This window comes from Daphnia pulex, chromosome 3 (assembly GCF_021134715.1).
Source record: "Daphnia pulex isolate KAP4 chromosome 3, ASM2113471v1".
In the NCBI taxonomy this organism is placed as follows: domain Eukaryota; kingdom Metazoa; phylum Arthropoda; class Branchiopoda; order Diplostraca; family Daphniidae; genus Daphnia; species Daphnia pulex.
In genome coordinates, this window is record NC_060019.1 from 9,716,410 (window position 1) to 9,732,254 (window position 15,845).

The following is a 15,845-nucleotide window of genomic DNA, read 5'->3' on the forward strand; positions in this document are numbered from 1 at the left end:
CAGAGATTGTGATGCCATCAGCACTCGACTGCTGACTGTGTTGAGTACTTTCTCCTCTTTGAGTGTTACATCTGACTCTGTGCGAGTGATCAACGACATTTCAATATCTTCTGGAGATGGACATCGTTTACCCTTGGAATTGAATCGTTGGCTAGTGTCGATCTGTTGCTGACGCCGGAATCCAATCGGGGACATAGTTGAGGATCGACTCAGTCGATTCATTCTGCGAGATTTCTCCGTCGATAAGAAAGGTGAGTTTGGCAAAGACTTTTGTAACCGAATCAGATTGCTAAATCGTTTTGGTACCAGCCACCTCTTTTTCTCTGGTAGGTCCATGTCCGCATTTAAAGTTTCAACCGATGACAACGAAGTGGCCGTAGACACCAGCTGATATTCGCTCGCCCCAGACCAAAGACTAGTGCTGTCATGCCGTTTGCCTGCACTGCCTTTCCTGCCCTTTCGGCCGTGCTTATGATGAAACCCGCATTTGCTGTAAAACACCACCAGAAACGTAACGGCGCAAAAGAGCATCAAAAGTAGACTGGACAGAGTTAAGACTGGCGGTGGAAGCATGTGATGTTCAAGTTTCGTTCGATGTTCCAGTCCGTTGGCGTCTTCTGCTGGTACTGTACCAATAATCCAAGTTTTTACAATACAAATGTAATTAATGATAATGTCTAATTAAAGATTATACCTGAAGTAATGCTTGTGACGAATCCAGCGACGCATTTGGAATGCGATATGGAAGGTTTTCTAGTAATGTTGAATTCAATCAGCAGCTGAGGAGAACTGGTCGTCAGAATGCCAATCAATGGAGAACTAATAGTCTCGTTATTCAGCAACGCGATCAAAGGAGAATAAACAGAAATTCCATCGCGGATTGTCAGTCGATCGTCGGCACTGCAATCCAAACGAAGGTAATCCAAATTCAAATGAAAATGGCTGTAACTTGGAGCCTGAAAAATTAATAAGTCAATGGTAACAATTTACTTAAAAATGAACTATACTTAATTATGATCAATTACAGTAAACACCCAAGTGATGTAACCGCTAGGGCAGAGAGTGGAGGAGACGACCAACGAAAAGGTTCCATCTCCCAGTTGCATAGTGCATCCGCACATGCATTCCGACGTTAAGTTTCCAATTGCCGGACCATCTTGCTCTTCCAGCTCCACCGACTTGTCGGTTTTCTCCTTCTGCGGACAAGATGGCGCTTCACAACTCACCGATTCAATCGGCTGGCCCTGTTTTAGGTTAAAACAGTTTTATTTTCTTGTTTAAAATAAATTTCAACCTAATTGAATATCAATAGTTTACCACGCAGAATGAACCGGCGTGTTGCGGAGAAGGCCGATCGCAGTAGCGGTAACGAAAGCGGACGCCCTTGTATCCGCAATTCCGCGACGTACATGACGAGAACGCACTCCACGTACCCCACTCCGGTTCCTGGAAAACTGATGCAGACCCAAATATAAGGCGATGTCTGGCTGTGAATAGAGCAAGGCTCCAACCCAGATGGCTCTAAATTTTCAGCGCGCCCCTCCTGCCGATAGGTAATTATCGATCTGTCTATCCTTTAGCTCACAAAAAATGTACGACAGTACGCCCGGACGAACTATAGAGCTGTAATTACAAAGTTCGTCATGTTTGATGAAGAGACGTGACTGACATCTAAATTTTGCGCGAGCCCCGAATTTCTTGGTAGGAAACTTGCGAAACAGTCTAAACCTGAAACTTCTAGATACCGTGTTAATATCGTCAACGAAATATTTGTTGGTAGGCAGTTATTCTGTTCTTGATCCACGCGCTCCTTTCTATTGATTAAACAGATAAGACTGAACCACGCCAAAGCTTTTGTTTACTCAACAGATTGCGCTTCAGCAGTTTCCGTTTCATTTAGGCCCGTAGATGAGGTTGTCGGCAAATTGATCGAGGCAATTCAATAATCATAAAGAAACAAACAAAAAAACAAACAGCAATATCGTCTTGCTTCTGCAAAAGATACAAGACAACTCTGTTGTCTGATGCCAATCCAGATAAATGGGAAGGACTGAATTGCTACGATTTCTATCTATCCTGCGCCAAGAATAGGAGTTTGGGTGAAGGGGGGGGGGGACAGAGGGGGTGAATTTTAGTGTATGCGTATTCAACCCTCCCATCCTTCGATTCATGAGACCTTCTTTGCGTGACTAGTAGGGAGAGTCCCAGTGTGGTCATTAATCCAACCCAAAGGGGACGGAACGAACGGCGCCCACGAGCTGATCGCGTTCTTACACAATAACACAACAACTCGTGGAGTACTAGCTGGGTGGGTACTGGCTAGCGCTAGCCCTACGGTTTTATTTCCTTCCGAGCCATGTCTATTTTTATACATTACCTACGTCGTATGCGAAGCAGTGAAGCTCTTAACTTGATATGGTAAACTAGGATGTGGCGCAAGCTTTCACGTCACGTACAATCAATTGGTTGTTTCGTGTGTTGTGAACGTCATCCACCTTATTGTAGTAGCCTTAAATCAATCATACATACTTGACGTGTTTTGGTACGGGATGCAGGTCTGGCTGATGTCTACAACGGCACCGTCCGTTTGTGCCAAGGTTACCAAGTGGAAGCAAAGCGAATCGAAGTCGGCCGTGCCATCCAATAAACGACAGGATAAAGCTGCGACGGAACGGTTGGGATCCAGGACTTTCTCTCCGATGTATTTCAAAGTGAAATCATCCGATGAAATGTTTGACAAATAAGTTTTGCCGTAGAGACGGACTCGATCTTGAGATCCAGTCAAGCAAGACGGGCGACGGTAGAAAACTGGCAGTTCTCGTCGACACGGCAAAACGAATTTGGCTCGTACCTGCAACTGGAAATCTCCATTTAAATGAACCTGTATGGATTCACTGGAGCCGATGATGCCGTCGTCATCTTCTTCTTCTGTCTCTTCTCCAGCATCTTCTCGAATCGCTCGAACGAAGATTCGATAGTATCCCAGATGATCGAGATCTTGGCAGTCGAATAGAATGTCAACCCCCATTCCGCCCGTTTGCCATATGTTCGGGATGGATCGGGATGCTCGAACCGAAGGGGCTGTGCAATTATGGCTAAAAGAGCTGTTGCCCCGGCGTCCGCAATGGACCACTTGGGCAATGATGGTGATGTTGGCATCGCGAGGAGGGTAGCATTTTAAGTGGAGCCACTGGATTTTGACTTGGAAGGGTGTGCGGTAATTGACGAGTTCCTCAGGAGCCTGGACAAGAATCGGCGGCCAAGAAACTCTTAACTCTTGATGATCGATCCATCGATCGTCATTGTGTTGTAACTGCACGGTGTAAAACCCAGCCCGGTTGATGACTCCGCATGGAAACGTAACGTTTCTTTCTTGGTCTCCATCGGCGCTCCTCCTCCACTCTGCAACGGCCGAGCCGTTGGCCTTGTTCAAAACCCGTGCTCCTGTCAAGTTTTCTCGAGAATCAACCGCCACGTTCAAATCTCCTTGAAGAGCGATGTAATGGAGCGGTTCGTCTTGGTATGAATCGGCGGCAACACCTTGGTACGTATACACAGATTTTACTCAAAGCAAAGAAGAATGAAAAAAAAAAAATAATCTGTTTGAAATCGTGAACAAAATCTATTAACAGTGAAATCGATTGATCAACTCACCTGACAGCCCACAGGAGACGATCACCGCCCACGTCACCCACAACCGTCGCATTTCCTTTCGGATCCTTAACTGATGGCGACTCGATTGCAGTAACACATTCAACCCGGATGGCACCATGCATACACACCGCACTATTCGTCAACCCCGGATGAAAAACAGCTGACTTAAATAGGTGAGTTCACCCTCGTCGCCGCGCACAATGTCCGTATAGAAATGAATAATAGAGGGAGAAATGGGACAATGGAACGACGGCCGATGGCACACCTGGAACCGAATTCTAGACTACTACTACAACAAAAACCGGGCCAGCAATAGTTGTATATATATAGCAGTCACAAGTTTACCCCCTCACCTCTCTTCCTCGAGTTCCGTCTGTCCGGCCCACCCCCCGCTTGCGCCTCTCTCCCAACTTTCAACTAAAGAAGGGCGACGTTTGTTTCTTGTGCGCAGGTTAACTCGCGGCGCACGCGAGCTTCGATTTCCTATTAAGTGGCAAGCGCATTGCATGTGATTTATATTCGTTTGCTGGCGCTATAAATATTTTTGCGTGCTGCTCAGACTTGTGGCAGATTTCTAGATGTTTCACAGTTAAGGGAAATGCGGATTTACGGAATGTTCTAAAAGATCTGTTGAGCAGGATACCTTTCTTCTGTCGGGAATCATTTTACTAGCTTTCAACAAGGAATAATTAATTAAGGGGGAGAAAAGCTTTATTAAATTGTACTATTTTATAGCAACGTATTACTGTCTTGCTTCCAGGTACTTCTCCTTTGACTATGCCTTACATTATTAATGATATTTTGAAATAAGATAAGTCACGCGATCCCAATAGGGGAGAGCAGCTACACCTAGCAAATTGACCCCACTGGCTCCCCACCTTCTTCCCCCTTCCTTTCGCCACTGAATAAAAATATGTTTCATTTTATATGTGACATGGGGACTGTTCGCTGGATCATCAGCAACTATAACACACCGCTATTTGCTTAAGTTGGAAAGATAGCGCGAGGCTTCGGGAAGCCATATTCAATATTAAAACTGTCGGGTTGAAAGATTAAATGTGAAGGAAAGATAAAAAGAACTTGACAAACGTGACAGGAATATTCTCAGGTCCCTAAAAAGTTTTCCCATAAAGAAAACGAATATTTTCCCAAAATAATGTTAATGGACTTCCTGTGATGAAAGGGATATTTTACTGCACTATTTCTGTCAAATTGAAGGGCAATTGATTTAAGAAAAATGTACAGCAATTTATGACGATTAGTGCGAAACCAAGAAAGCTTAGCAGAAATCAAAATATGAAGAATTTAAGGCAAAATTGTTGACATAAAGACATGCTAATTGTTGTTGGTTTTATTAAGAATTATTATGACATTTCATTTTAAGTCAATACAATCTGTTCAAAGCTTGAAAAGTTCAGTGCTACCATTAGGTGGTCTAAAATAACTCAAGTAACTTTTGTGTTTTGTTTTATCCTTCTAGGAATTGCTCTCTGTGATTTGGCTTGAGTTACGTCATCGAACATTTATCTCGTCACCTGGTGGAGGTGGATAAAAGTATCTGTTGGAGTCCTTAGAGGCCCCTCCTAAAGGACTCTAGATGTCACTGCCGTTTTCTCCCGCAATAGCGATTGCTCTTGTTTAAAAAATTTCTTCACGGACCAATATTGTGTGAACATTTTTCCTTTGCTTCCAGCACTGTAGGCCCTAATGTAAATTAGTATGGCACGCCGAAAGGGTCACAAAAAAAAATTGTAAGAAAAAAAAATAAAAGTTTCTCCGCAACGCTATCTAGCGGTCAAATATATACTACATGCAAAAATTCCCTTTTCTTGCCCAAAAAGCAAAAACGCGGAAATTTTCTGGTTAGATCTATTGTCACGACATATGTCGTGGCGCGACGGTCAAAACTGTCTATTGTCACGACATCTGTCGTGGCAATAAAGAGAAAATTGTCTATTGCCACGATACGCCTATACTTCCTCTCTGATCTCTCATATCGTGGCAATAACACGAATTTTGTCTATTGCCACGACATGCGTTTTCGTACTAAGTTCCACAGAAGATGTTTAGGAAAACTACTAATAGGGTAAAACTACACGTGCATAATTCGCGCATCATTTTTCTTGTCAATTATCCCGTGAAACTCAACCTTTGTTGTAATCTCCAAATAAAAAATTACCCTCTCGACGGAGAATCGAACGCCATGCTATCGCATGGTGGCATTCATTGCTGACCATTCAGCTACCACTGCTAAAATTAAATTGTAAAAAACTTGACATGCATAACCTAACCTAACCTAACCTAACCTAACCTAACCTAACCTAACCTAACCTAACCAAACCTAACCTAACATGCGTGAATGTCGAATTAAAAAAAAAAATTATGTCGTGGCAATAGACAATTTTCTCTTTATTGCCACGACAGATGTCGTGGCAATAGACAGTTTCGACCGTCGCGCCACGACATCATGTCGTGGCAATAGATTTAACCAAACCAAATTTTCTCTGCCATAGTCGGACATTTAAAATATTTAAATTCAATAGAGTTCTATTGTCGAACATGAAAATAATTAAAGGATTTATTGGAGTCTAGTAAGTTTATTAGTAGTTTATTAAATTCTAGAAAAACGTGGTCCTCTAAAATAGACTTTTATCGAGTTCTATTGTCGCGAAGTGGAGTTCTACTGTCGGGCACTGGAGTTCTATTGTCGGGTATTTTTAATAATATTTAAGCAAGGAGTTCTTATGTCTTTGGAGTTCTACTGTCGCATACAAAGAAATTTTTAAAAATTATTTGAAATATTTGAAATATTGGGGTTCTATTGTCGGTGGAGTTCTTCTGTCATTTGGATTTTGGAGTTGGGTCATTGGGTCGCCATAACGACAGATTGTCCCCCCATCCGCCAGGTGACGCGAGTGTCTTCGTGAGGAACATGGTGAGGAAGAAATATTTGCCATTTGTTTCCGAGACGCTTGACTTAAAAGTGTATTCCAAATTCATTACGGAATTAAGGTGTCGATCTACATTTTCAGCCATTAAATGTAATTGGTAATGCTAGTTTGGATTTCTTAAATTCAATTAATCTTTGACGTCTCTGTCTGAATTTACAGGCAATCTGGCATATAATTTCATTTGGCCAAATATAAAATATGATGACGTGGGTCGAAACTGCTGTCCATTTTGTCGAAATGTCGGCAAATGACCAAATGTTAGCTGTACGTCTCATCTCGTGCAGAAACACTTCAGAGCTAGCAAAGTAATATTGTTGATCAGTCTCTCTGCAACAGTGCAATAGGTTTGATTTTCAGGTCAGAGATGGAGATCCCTTTGCTCAACTGTTGCAGAAATTTAGAACACAACAAAGTCTGAGCTTCATGGCTGTTGTATCATTAATGTGGTTTTGTTGCAGCCAGCTGGTGGAAAGTGTGATGGGAGTCCTGTTGAGCTGCAGCCGCTGCATGCAGTTTATCGAGCTGGTGTTATCCCACGTGTCACTGCAGGAAAACTTCTTGAATTGGTAATTTGATTGATATTATTGGTTGTAACTTGGGAAGTCTTGTGTTTTTTTTTGTTTTTTTTTTTTAATTTTGCATTCAACTGACAAGTTTAACTCTTATGTGATGTAGAAAATTAAGGGTAACATTTCTTCCTTAATTGTTTCTTCAAAGATAGATGCATTGTTGGGCAGCTTTCATTGAGTTAACGATTTCCTTCCAATCAAACTAGAAAAAAAATTCCCATTAGTATTACCAAGTTTGTAACACATTAGAAGTATATGTACAGAATTCTTTTTTGTTTTCTTTTTCAATTTAAATTCATTGTTAATTTTAAATTAAGTAAATTTCATTTTGGTACCCATTTTCACATTTTAAAATGTTATTGTTACATTAATGTTCTTTTGCTTTGTAGGAGACTAGGAGTTCATGCCTTCATGGTCAGTTGGAGCGAGTTGGAGCTGTTTACGTTGTTGCTGTTTGGTGTCCAGTGGTTTTGCAGTCCCTTACCAGTTGAGAGATGCTCTGAAATGGAGTTTGTGCAGACTTGCAGTTCAACATCACACTTAAATGTAACATTTGTCTATGTTGGTGTCCATGCAGTGTTGAACGGTTGGGTAAAATAGTTCATGCTGCCTGATGGCTGTCGGTCTTATTTGATCGGTTGCATTTTTTCGATATGTCGTCCCTTGCTACCTGTATCGGCGTTTTGGTAATGCTTGATGTTTCGTTCAGTTATTGACTTTAAATTAAAGTCTCTATTCTTTTTTCAGTTGAATCGTTTGCTGCCGTTCCATAGACTTGATCCATTGGTAACACTGACTGAGGAGAAGTTGCTGAAATTCAAGACTAGTCGATAAATTATGTAGATGCTGTAGATAAATTACAAGTGCATATCTGGGCTCCCTTCTTTTCTGTGGCCCCGTTTCCCTAAATAACCTCTAACCAACGCCCGCCGGTGGTCACTCACTGGCTGCGACAACCAGGAGGAAGGGAGATGTTTGGTCGAACGGGGACTTGGAAGGCGCATGATTCGATGAATTCTGTTGGAGGGTCATGAGTCTAAGCCGGAAGCCTACTATGATGCATTGCTCTCATAATAACTGCTCCTCAGCTCTCTTCGCTCTTTTTCCAGGTTCTCTTAAGTCTTAACCACGGCCGGGTAATCTCCCTGGTAGAGTCAGTCGGGCAGTGTCTCCCCCTGCTTGACTGGCTGCAGTTTGTACCGGACGGTTTGTTTAATAAATAAAACGAGTATAAAAACCATAAAATGTTTTCATTTTATAAATTGTTATTCATTAATTAAATATAAATAGATAACAACTTGATTAACAAGCATATTTATATAACATTGTTTATTAAACAGACCGTCCGATACAAACTCTTAGTTAGTACTATTGCTCAAAAACTGATTCTCTTGAATCAGCAGACTCGAGAGTTTATAGCGCCGTCAAGGTAGATATTTCTGAATGGTACCCGTCTTGTCAACTGCTAATGATTCGTGTTCTTGGTTTGACAGAAGCTGTGTTGTGTGTGTTGATCGTCTCCACCATGCACGCGATAATCAAGACCAGCAACGTCTTGATCAAGAAGAAGAAAAGAACGGAGAAGCAAAGAACGACGATGCAAATAGCGGGGTGGGTACCGCTAAATTCATTCTTAGTTGAATGTCGAATCGCTAATACCATTGTTGGTTATGGTAGAACAGTTTTCCACACTGGTACGCTGTATGACGTCGAGCATTGCCAAAATTGAAGTGCTCTTTGAAGAACTGAGCGTCTAAATCTTCTTCAGTCAGATGAAGCTAACGGATTCGGAAATCGTCGAAGAAGCAGAGGACATCGCAGCTGAAAAAAAAAAAAACGTGAGTCAAACTCCTGTGGTTAAGTTCTGCAGCTACTCTCAACATATTTTGTCTTGTTTGCTCGTGTTGATTGTAGACTGCTTTTAAATTATCTATCAGGGAAGCCCTAATAAGAGGTCCAAGAGAAATTTATTCGGGTCAACTGATACCATGCCACGTACTAAATCGTTAATGGTTTTCAGATAAAAAATAACCATGGGAATATGGGGTCGCAGAAATAGATGTCACTGGTGGAAAATAAGAAGGTGATATGGTATTTTTCTTTTCTACTGTCTGATTTTTAAAGATTTGGTGAGGAACATCCAATCTGTCGATCGCGGTCGCTAACCAATTGTTAGAAAAACAGCACCAATAATGGTAAGAAGGTGTGCTGTGAAGTGGCGTGATAATTTTAATCATGGACATTCAGGTTTCATTTCGTGATTTGTCAGGTCGAGCTCGGATGTGCTTTATTCGAGATTTTAACACAAATTGCATTTTATACGTAAAAAAATTTATCATAAAGCTACAATGTTACAGCATTACCCGTACTATGGCTCGTCCCGGTTTGTATTGCTTTGTATAATCTTTAGTTGAACGCTAAATATATTAGAGGCTAGCTAAGAGAATTTGGCTAGATCTTTACAAGATTAGTGAATGTGATATTTTAAAGAAATTGCGTCTGTTGCACTAACATTTAGCTAATGATCTTGCATTCTTGACTACATATTTTCAGGCAACTTTTGAAGTTTTTGTGGGCACTGATGTGCAGAGTGCTCGTGACCAACAGATAAAATGGCCCAATCCATATTGCAAATTTGCAAGCTGTCTTCCAAAACCAAGGAATTTCTATTTGCAAGGTAATTATTTCAGCCAGCAATGTTTCTTTTAATTACTGTGGTAATAATTCAAGATGATGAAGTCTAATTAGGTAGAAATTAACCTTCCTGAAAAGTTTAGGAGCCATTGTTAATTTCAATTGGTGTAAAGTGAGTTTTAAGCCATAATCATTTGGTATTAATTTTTATATTGGTTGTTGTAGAACCATTCCAATCCCTAGCAACGTAAACCTGCAGAAGGAAAGGCACGTAAAACTTGTCATGCAGTGGTGTAGAGGTTGGGTGAGAACGGGATGTGTTACATAACCATTTGGTATTCATTTTGAATTTTGATATTGGTTGTTGTAGACCCACCCCCATCTCGCCCCCAGCAACGACAACCTGCAAAAGGAAAGGCACGTAAAACTTGTCAAAAAGAGGTTGGGTGAGAACGGGATGTTTTACTGTTTAGTTACATAACCATTTTCATTTTGATATTGGTTGTTGTAGACCCATCCCCAGAAACTTCAACCTGCAAAAGGAAAGGGCAGTCCGCCTGTCCTTCACATTCGAAGGTCACGGAGATCATTACATGAAACGTGTCATGCAGTGGTGTAGAGGCTGGGTGAGAACGGGACGTGTTTCATCATTTTCAAGCAGCTACAATAGCCGCAAGGCTTAAGAGGTGAGGGTGATCAAAAAATCGTATAAAAGGAGAGAGAAAAGGCGAAGGTAAATCAGTCGAGGGAGCATCTCCGACACGGCAACAACTGCAGCGCTCTGTCTGTCAGTTCGCATCCATGGGTAAATATTCTGTCTTTTACATAGAGTTTGGTATCAATCCTTCTTTTGATTTTGTATGCTTGTTATTATGTAGAATTTATGTTAAAATTTATAATTGTCTAGCAAACTATGGCGTAGTGCTGCTGTTGTGTGTTGAATCATTGTGGCTGGGTCGACCACTGGTGTACCGATGTCTTCTTGGTATGGCGGATACCAAACCGCAACGCCACCGCCTTACTACCCTAAAGTAACTTACGCAACGACCAGTTCCTGCACCGAGGTCTTCAAGTACTACACCACTAAAGCACCGGACTTGAATAGCACAACTTACGCTACCCCGAGCCACTACACTGACGCCCTGAAGTATTACTCTGCCCCGAGTTACTACACCACCAAGGCGACGGAGGATGACTACGCATGCTGCCCCATCCTCCGAGGCTCATACACCGAGGCTCCTAAGTATTGCTGTGTTCTCATCTACTTATTGCACCGATTTTCCTAAATACTACTCTGTTCCCAGCTGCTACACCGAGGCTCCCGCCGATTACCACACCGAAGCTTCAAAGTACTACTCTGCCCCGATCTACATAACTGAGGCGGCCAATTATTACGCTGTCCCGACTTGCTGCACAGAAGCTGCTCTTTCGTACTACGTTGAAAAGAAATACTACACTGATGCTCCAGTTCACTACACCAAGACCTACGCTACACCGCAGCCCCCAAGTACTACACCGGAGAAGCCGCCTACAACAACGTATGCTGCTTAGTTTACTACAGCGAGGCTCCCAAGTACTACATCACTAAGGCACCGGAATTCTGCACGTCTATGTATGCTACCCCCTGCCTACTACAACGAGGCCCCGCATTACTACAACACTGAAGCGCTCAAGTACTACAATACAACCTGCGTTTCCCCGAGCTACTACACCGTGCGTAAAAGGAGTCTTCAAAAAAAAAAGAAGTGCCCGAACTGCAGTGCCCTCTGTCACCAACTGCTTTCCTCGTAACCGATTCGCAATTATGGGTAAATATTCTTATTTTTATATTAGTTTTGTATCAATTATATTTTTTTCTATTTGTTAATATGCCTGTTAATATTTAATATTAATGTTTCAATTTATTTACTGTTTAGTGAACTATTGCGTCGTGCTCCTGTGTGTTGTAGCTGTCGTTGATGGCTGAGTCGACTGCTGGTGTAGCGATGTCTCCTTGGTATGGCGGAAACCAAACCGTAACGCCGCCGCCTTCCTACTCAACTTACGCAACGACCACTTCCTGCACCGATGTCTTCAAGTACTACACCACCAAACCACGGGAGTTTTATACCACAACTTACACTGCCCCGAGCCACTACACTGATGCCCTGAAGTATTACTCTGCCCTGAGTTACTACACCATCTAGGCGACGGATGACACCACATGACTACGTATATTGCCTATCCTACTACACGAGGCTTCTAAGTATAACTCTGTTCTCAGCTACTTATTGCACCGATTTTCCTAAATACTATTCCGTTCCCAGCTGCTATACCGAGGCTCCCGCTGATGTCTCCACCAAGACGGTCGAATACTACACTGAAGCGACAAAGTACTACTCTGCCCCGATCTACATAACCACAACTGAGGCGGCCAAGTATTACGCAGTCCCGACTTGCTACACCAAAGCTGCTCTTTCGTGCTGCGTCGAACAGAATTACTACATTGATGCTCCAGTCTACTACACCACGACCTACACCTAGCTACAACACCGCAGACCCCAAGCACTACACCGAAGAAGGCGTCCATACACAACTACGTACGCTGCCTAGTTTACTACATCGAGGAATTTAAGTATTACTCTCCTCCAAACTACTACCAAACTGAGTTTCATATGTATTACATCAGCAATTCTCCCCACCTTGTCACCACTATTTACGCTACTCCGAGCTATATACCGAATTTCTAAAGTATTTTTTTGATGTGTTGAAAGATTGTTGAAATACAAGATTGATTCATAAATCACAATTGCATGTCTATTTTCTCTTAAGTACCTTTCCTCCTGCTGATCATTGCATGATGTGAGAAAATATTTTTGAGTGCTGTGTAAACTTACAAAATAATCGATCTTGCAAAATACAACAATAAAAATTCTAACTCTTCATAAATATATCAACTTCTTTTTATAAATTTTTTTCTATCATTAAAATTCAAAGACCAACACAAATTTTTCTAAAAATCCAAAGTCCCACCACCTATTTTTCTGCTAAGTCCAGACTTTTGTTTTTGAAAAAAAATTTAAAAAAATTCCCCTTACACAAAGTTTTAAAAAAATTATCGCGAAAAAATTTAACTCGAATATTTTATTGTATGCAAAATTTATTTTAATAATATTCATACATCATATACATTTTTACTGTGGCCCCCAGGGGGGGGGGCCTGTCGCTTTCTCTACCGCGATAATAACATGATGCAAGTTATATGCAAGTTATTATTTGTTTGGTGCAGAAAGCTTGTTTTATCTAGCAGTTCTCGACTGTTTCAAACCTGACATTGATCAGGTTGCCTCAGTCGTATACTGCATGATTGAATGAAAACTCAAAAGACATCATCAAACTTTTAACGCAGCAACACAAAATATCAATGGCAGAGCAATTTCATACGGCATGGATGAAAACAACAAAACAAAAATTTTTGAAGTCAGGAACCCAGATGGAACAGCTCAGCTACAACAGCACAGCAACTTCTGGATTACACTGCAATCGCATTCAGCATACAACGGTGCAATCTGTCTTTGTCACACCCTTCACCATTTGGCTGCGTCTTTGTCACACCTTTCACCATTTGGCTGCAACAAGGTAACCACCAGCATTCGTTTTACCTGTTTAAGAAAAGAAAATTATTTTCGAGAAAAACAACTGTGTACACATTATAACAAAAGAATACAAAGAGTGACAGAAAACTACGCAGTCCAACAGAATAACTTTGGTATCTGATTCAAAATTTCTCTAGTTAACTAAATCTGTAGTACTTTTGCAAGACATTTGATCAAAATAATTACTTTTTACTGTTGAATGGGGTGAGACGTAAGCCAAAGAACAGGCAGCGAGACACACGAGGCACGCCATTTCGGAAATGTACAGGCACTTCCCAAGTCTGAGTTGAATGATTTGACAAATTGGTTTCTACATGCCAAATCACCTGTAAATTTTCACATCAACATTTTACATTCAATACCAATAGGAAATTAACAATAAATACCTTTTAATTTTCATCGTGAGAAACGTCACAACCAACAACCCTTTTCTTCTGCGTCTTGGATCAAAATGGCCGCTAAGGGAAGCGTCCCTGAAGACACTCGCGCTATCTGCTGGACATCATACAGCCACTTATTCAATGCCACCTATTGACAGCCATTAGACTCCTGTTCCAAATGACTGAACGCAACGGCTTTGAGTTCTACTATCGTTTGAGTTCTACTGTCGCACACAAAGAAATTTTAAAAATTATTTAAAATATTGTGGTTCTATTGTCGATGGAGTTCTTCAGTCTTTTGACTTTTGAGTTGTACGGTAGCCATATCAAAGTAAATTGCGTTATGGACTTGGGGTGTCAGAGGTGTCCAATAAGATGGCGTTTCATGTGATGGCGGCTTGTTGTGTCAGTGGTTGTCAAAAGCTTTCCTGTTTTTCCATGAAAATTACCGATGAATTCATCAGTAAATTCAAGTTCTTTTCTGTGCAACTTGTTTGCGATGGGATTTATTCTGATGTGTGCTGGATCAAATTAAAAATTCCTCAATCTAACCTGCATGAAGGAACGGGAAAGGACAGTAGCATACAAGCAACCTACCATCACTACCACCAACTCTTTTATTAAAAATCTTCGTTCTGCTGAATGCATCATGCAGTCAAAACAGGTAAAAACAATAATGTCTTAGTCACAATTTTTTAAAATACTTGTTCCCTTACTTAGTTAATATTCGTCTAATTATCAGCAGTTTCTATTGATCTTGGTAGGTCACTACCCCAGTGTGGACATGTTTGTTTTTCTGAACATGTTTTTCAACAAACAATTCATTGATGTACACGTATTATTCTTCTCTCAAAATATCATTTCATCTAGGCCATGGGTAATCTTCAGGTCTTTGCAGCAGCTTAAGAGAAGAATATGAACAAATGCAGGGCAACTTACCAACATGTGTTGTATTTTTCTGAATGTTAAACACGAGCAGTAGGTAGCCATTAACTTTAGTTTATTGGATGAATGTTGGAATATTTATTGACATATTTCCTTTAGATTCAACATGACTAACTGTTGGATGCCAAAGTTAGTTGGAACTCAACTCACTGTACATACTCGTCAATAGGTGGCATTGAATAAGTGGCTGTATGATGTCCAGCAGATAGCGCGAGTGTCTTCAGGGACGCTTCCCTTAGCGGCCATTTTGATCCAAGACGCAGAAGAAAAGGGTTGTTGGTTGTGACGTTTCTCACGATGAAAATTAAAAGGTATTTATTGTTAATTTCCTATTGGTATTGAATGTAAAATGTTGATGTGAAAATTTACAGGTGATTTGGCATGTAGAAACCAATTTGTCAAATCATTCAACTCAGACTTGGGAAGTGCCTGTACATTTCCGAAATGGCGTGCCTCGTGTGTCTCGCTGCCTGTTCTTTGGCTTACGTCTCACCCCATTCAACAGTAAAAAGTAATTATTTTGATCAAATGTCTTGCAAAAGTACTACAGATTTAGTTAACTAGAGAAATTTTGAATCAGATACCAAAGTTATTCTGTTGGACTGCGTAGTTTTCTGTCACTCTTTGTATTCTTTTGTTATAATGTGTACACAGTTGTTTTTCTCGAAAATAATTTTCTTTTCTTAAACAGGTAAAACGAATGCTGGTGGTTACCTTGTTGCAGCCAAATGGTGAAAGGTGTGACAAAGACGCAGCCAAATGGTGAAGGGTGTGACAAAGACAGATTGCACCGTTGTATGCTGAATGCGATTGCAGTGTAATCCAGAAGTTGCTGTGCTGTTGTAGCTGAGCTGTTCCATCTGGGTTCCTGACTTCAAAAATTTTTGTTTTGTTGTTTTCATCCATGCCGTATGAAATTGCTCTGCCATTGATATTTTGTGTTGCTGCGTTAAAAGTTTGATGATGTCTTTTGAGTTTTCATTCAATCATGCAGTATACGACTGAGGCAACCTGATCAATGTCAGGTTTGAAACAGTCGAGAACTGCTAGATAAAACAAGCTTTCTGCACCAAACAA

General features: G+C 41.0%; 1 protein-coding gene and 4 long non-coding RNA genes across 9 annotated transcripts; 4 read left to right on the forward strand and 1 right to left on the reverse strand.

Moving 5' to 3' along the window:
- The first annotated feature begins 6,535 nt into the window (after positions 1 to 6,535).
- Positions 6,536 to 8,751, forward strand: LOC124190230. Of its 4 annotated transcripts, XR_006872918.1 has the most exons (6): positions 6,536 to 6,702; positions 6,765 to 6,910; positions 7,064 to 7,171; positions 7,564 to 7,860; positions 7,922 to 8,603; positions 8,668 to 8,751. XR_006872918.1 is itself a non-coding variant. In XM_046582809.1 (4 exons), exons 2-4 carry the CDS (start codon positions 6,804 to 6,806, stop codon positions 7,772 to 7,774), a joined length of 426 nt encoding a protein of 141 aa, XP_046438765.1. In that variant the 5' UTR covers positions 6,553 to 6,702; positions 6,765 to 6,803; the 3' UTR covers positions 7,775 to 7,844. The 4 variants fall into 4 exon arrangements, 2 of the variants coding, with proteins under 2 accessions (XP_046438765.1, XP_046438764.1); XR_006872919.1 differs by lacking the exon at positions 8,668 to 8,751 and having other exon boundaries at positions 6,550 to 6,695; positions 6,963 to 7,171; positions 7,922 to 7,975; XM_046582809.1 differs by lacking the exons at positions 7,922 to 8,603; positions 8,668 to 8,751 and having other exon boundaries at positions 6,553 to 6,702; positions 7,564 to 7,844.
- A 19-nt stretch (positions 8,752 to 8,770) lies between these two features.
- On the forward strand, positions 8,771 to 9,644 carry LOC124190231. The gene is made up of 2 exons (XR_006872920.1): positions 8,771 to 9,369; positions 9,444 to 9,644. It is a non-coding gene; the product is annotated as an uncharacterized LOC124190231 (long non-coding RNA).
- Positions 9,645 to 11,555: 1,911 nt separating this feature from the next.
- On the forward strand, positions 11,556 to 12,596 carry LOC124191576. The gene is made up of 3 exons (XR_006873482.1): positions 11,556 to 11,616; positions 11,725 to 12,053; positions 12,115 to 12,596. It is a non-coding gene; the product is annotated as an uncharacterized LOC124191576 (long non-coding RNA).
- An 800-nt stretch (positions 12,597 to 13,396) lies between these two features.
- On the reverse strand, positions 13,397 to 14,112 carry LOC124190196. Its single transcript, XR_006872900.1, has 3 exons — positions 13,830 to 14,112; positions 13,630 to 13,769; positions 13,397 to 13,449 (listed from the first exon to the last, which is right to left on the reverse strand). It is a non-coding gene; the product is annotated as an uncharacterized LOC124190196 (long non-coding RNA).
- A 116-nt stretch (positions 14,113 to 14,228) lies between these two features.
- Positions 14,229 to 15,512, forward strand: LOC124190195. Of its 2 annotated transcripts, none has more exons than XR_006872898.1 (5): positions 14,229 to 14,487; positions 14,694 to 14,805; positions 14,868 to 15,079; positions 15,140 to 15,279; positions 15,460 to 15,512. It is a non-coding gene; the product is annotated as an uncharacterized LOC124190195 (long non-coding RNA). The 2 variants fall into 2 exon arrangements; XR_006872899.1 differs by having other exon boundaries at positions 14,694 to 14,801.
- Positions 15,513 to 15,845: the final 333 nt, after the last annotated feature.

Bases quoted from the DNA above. Each gene is read 5' to 3' on its own strand.
- LOC124190230 (XM_046582809.1), top strand. From the start codon at position 6,804: ATGATGACGTGGGTCGAAACTGCTGTCCATTTTGTCGAAATGTCGGCA. The intron at 6,911-7,063 runs GTAATATTGTTG...GTTTTGTTGCAG, and splicing joins AACACTTCAGAGCTAGCAAA to CCAGCTGGTGGAAAGTGTGA. The intron at 7,172-7,563 runs GTAATTTGATTG...TTTGCTTTGTAG, and splicing joins CAGGAAAACTTCTTGAATTG to GAGACTAGGAGTTCATGCCT.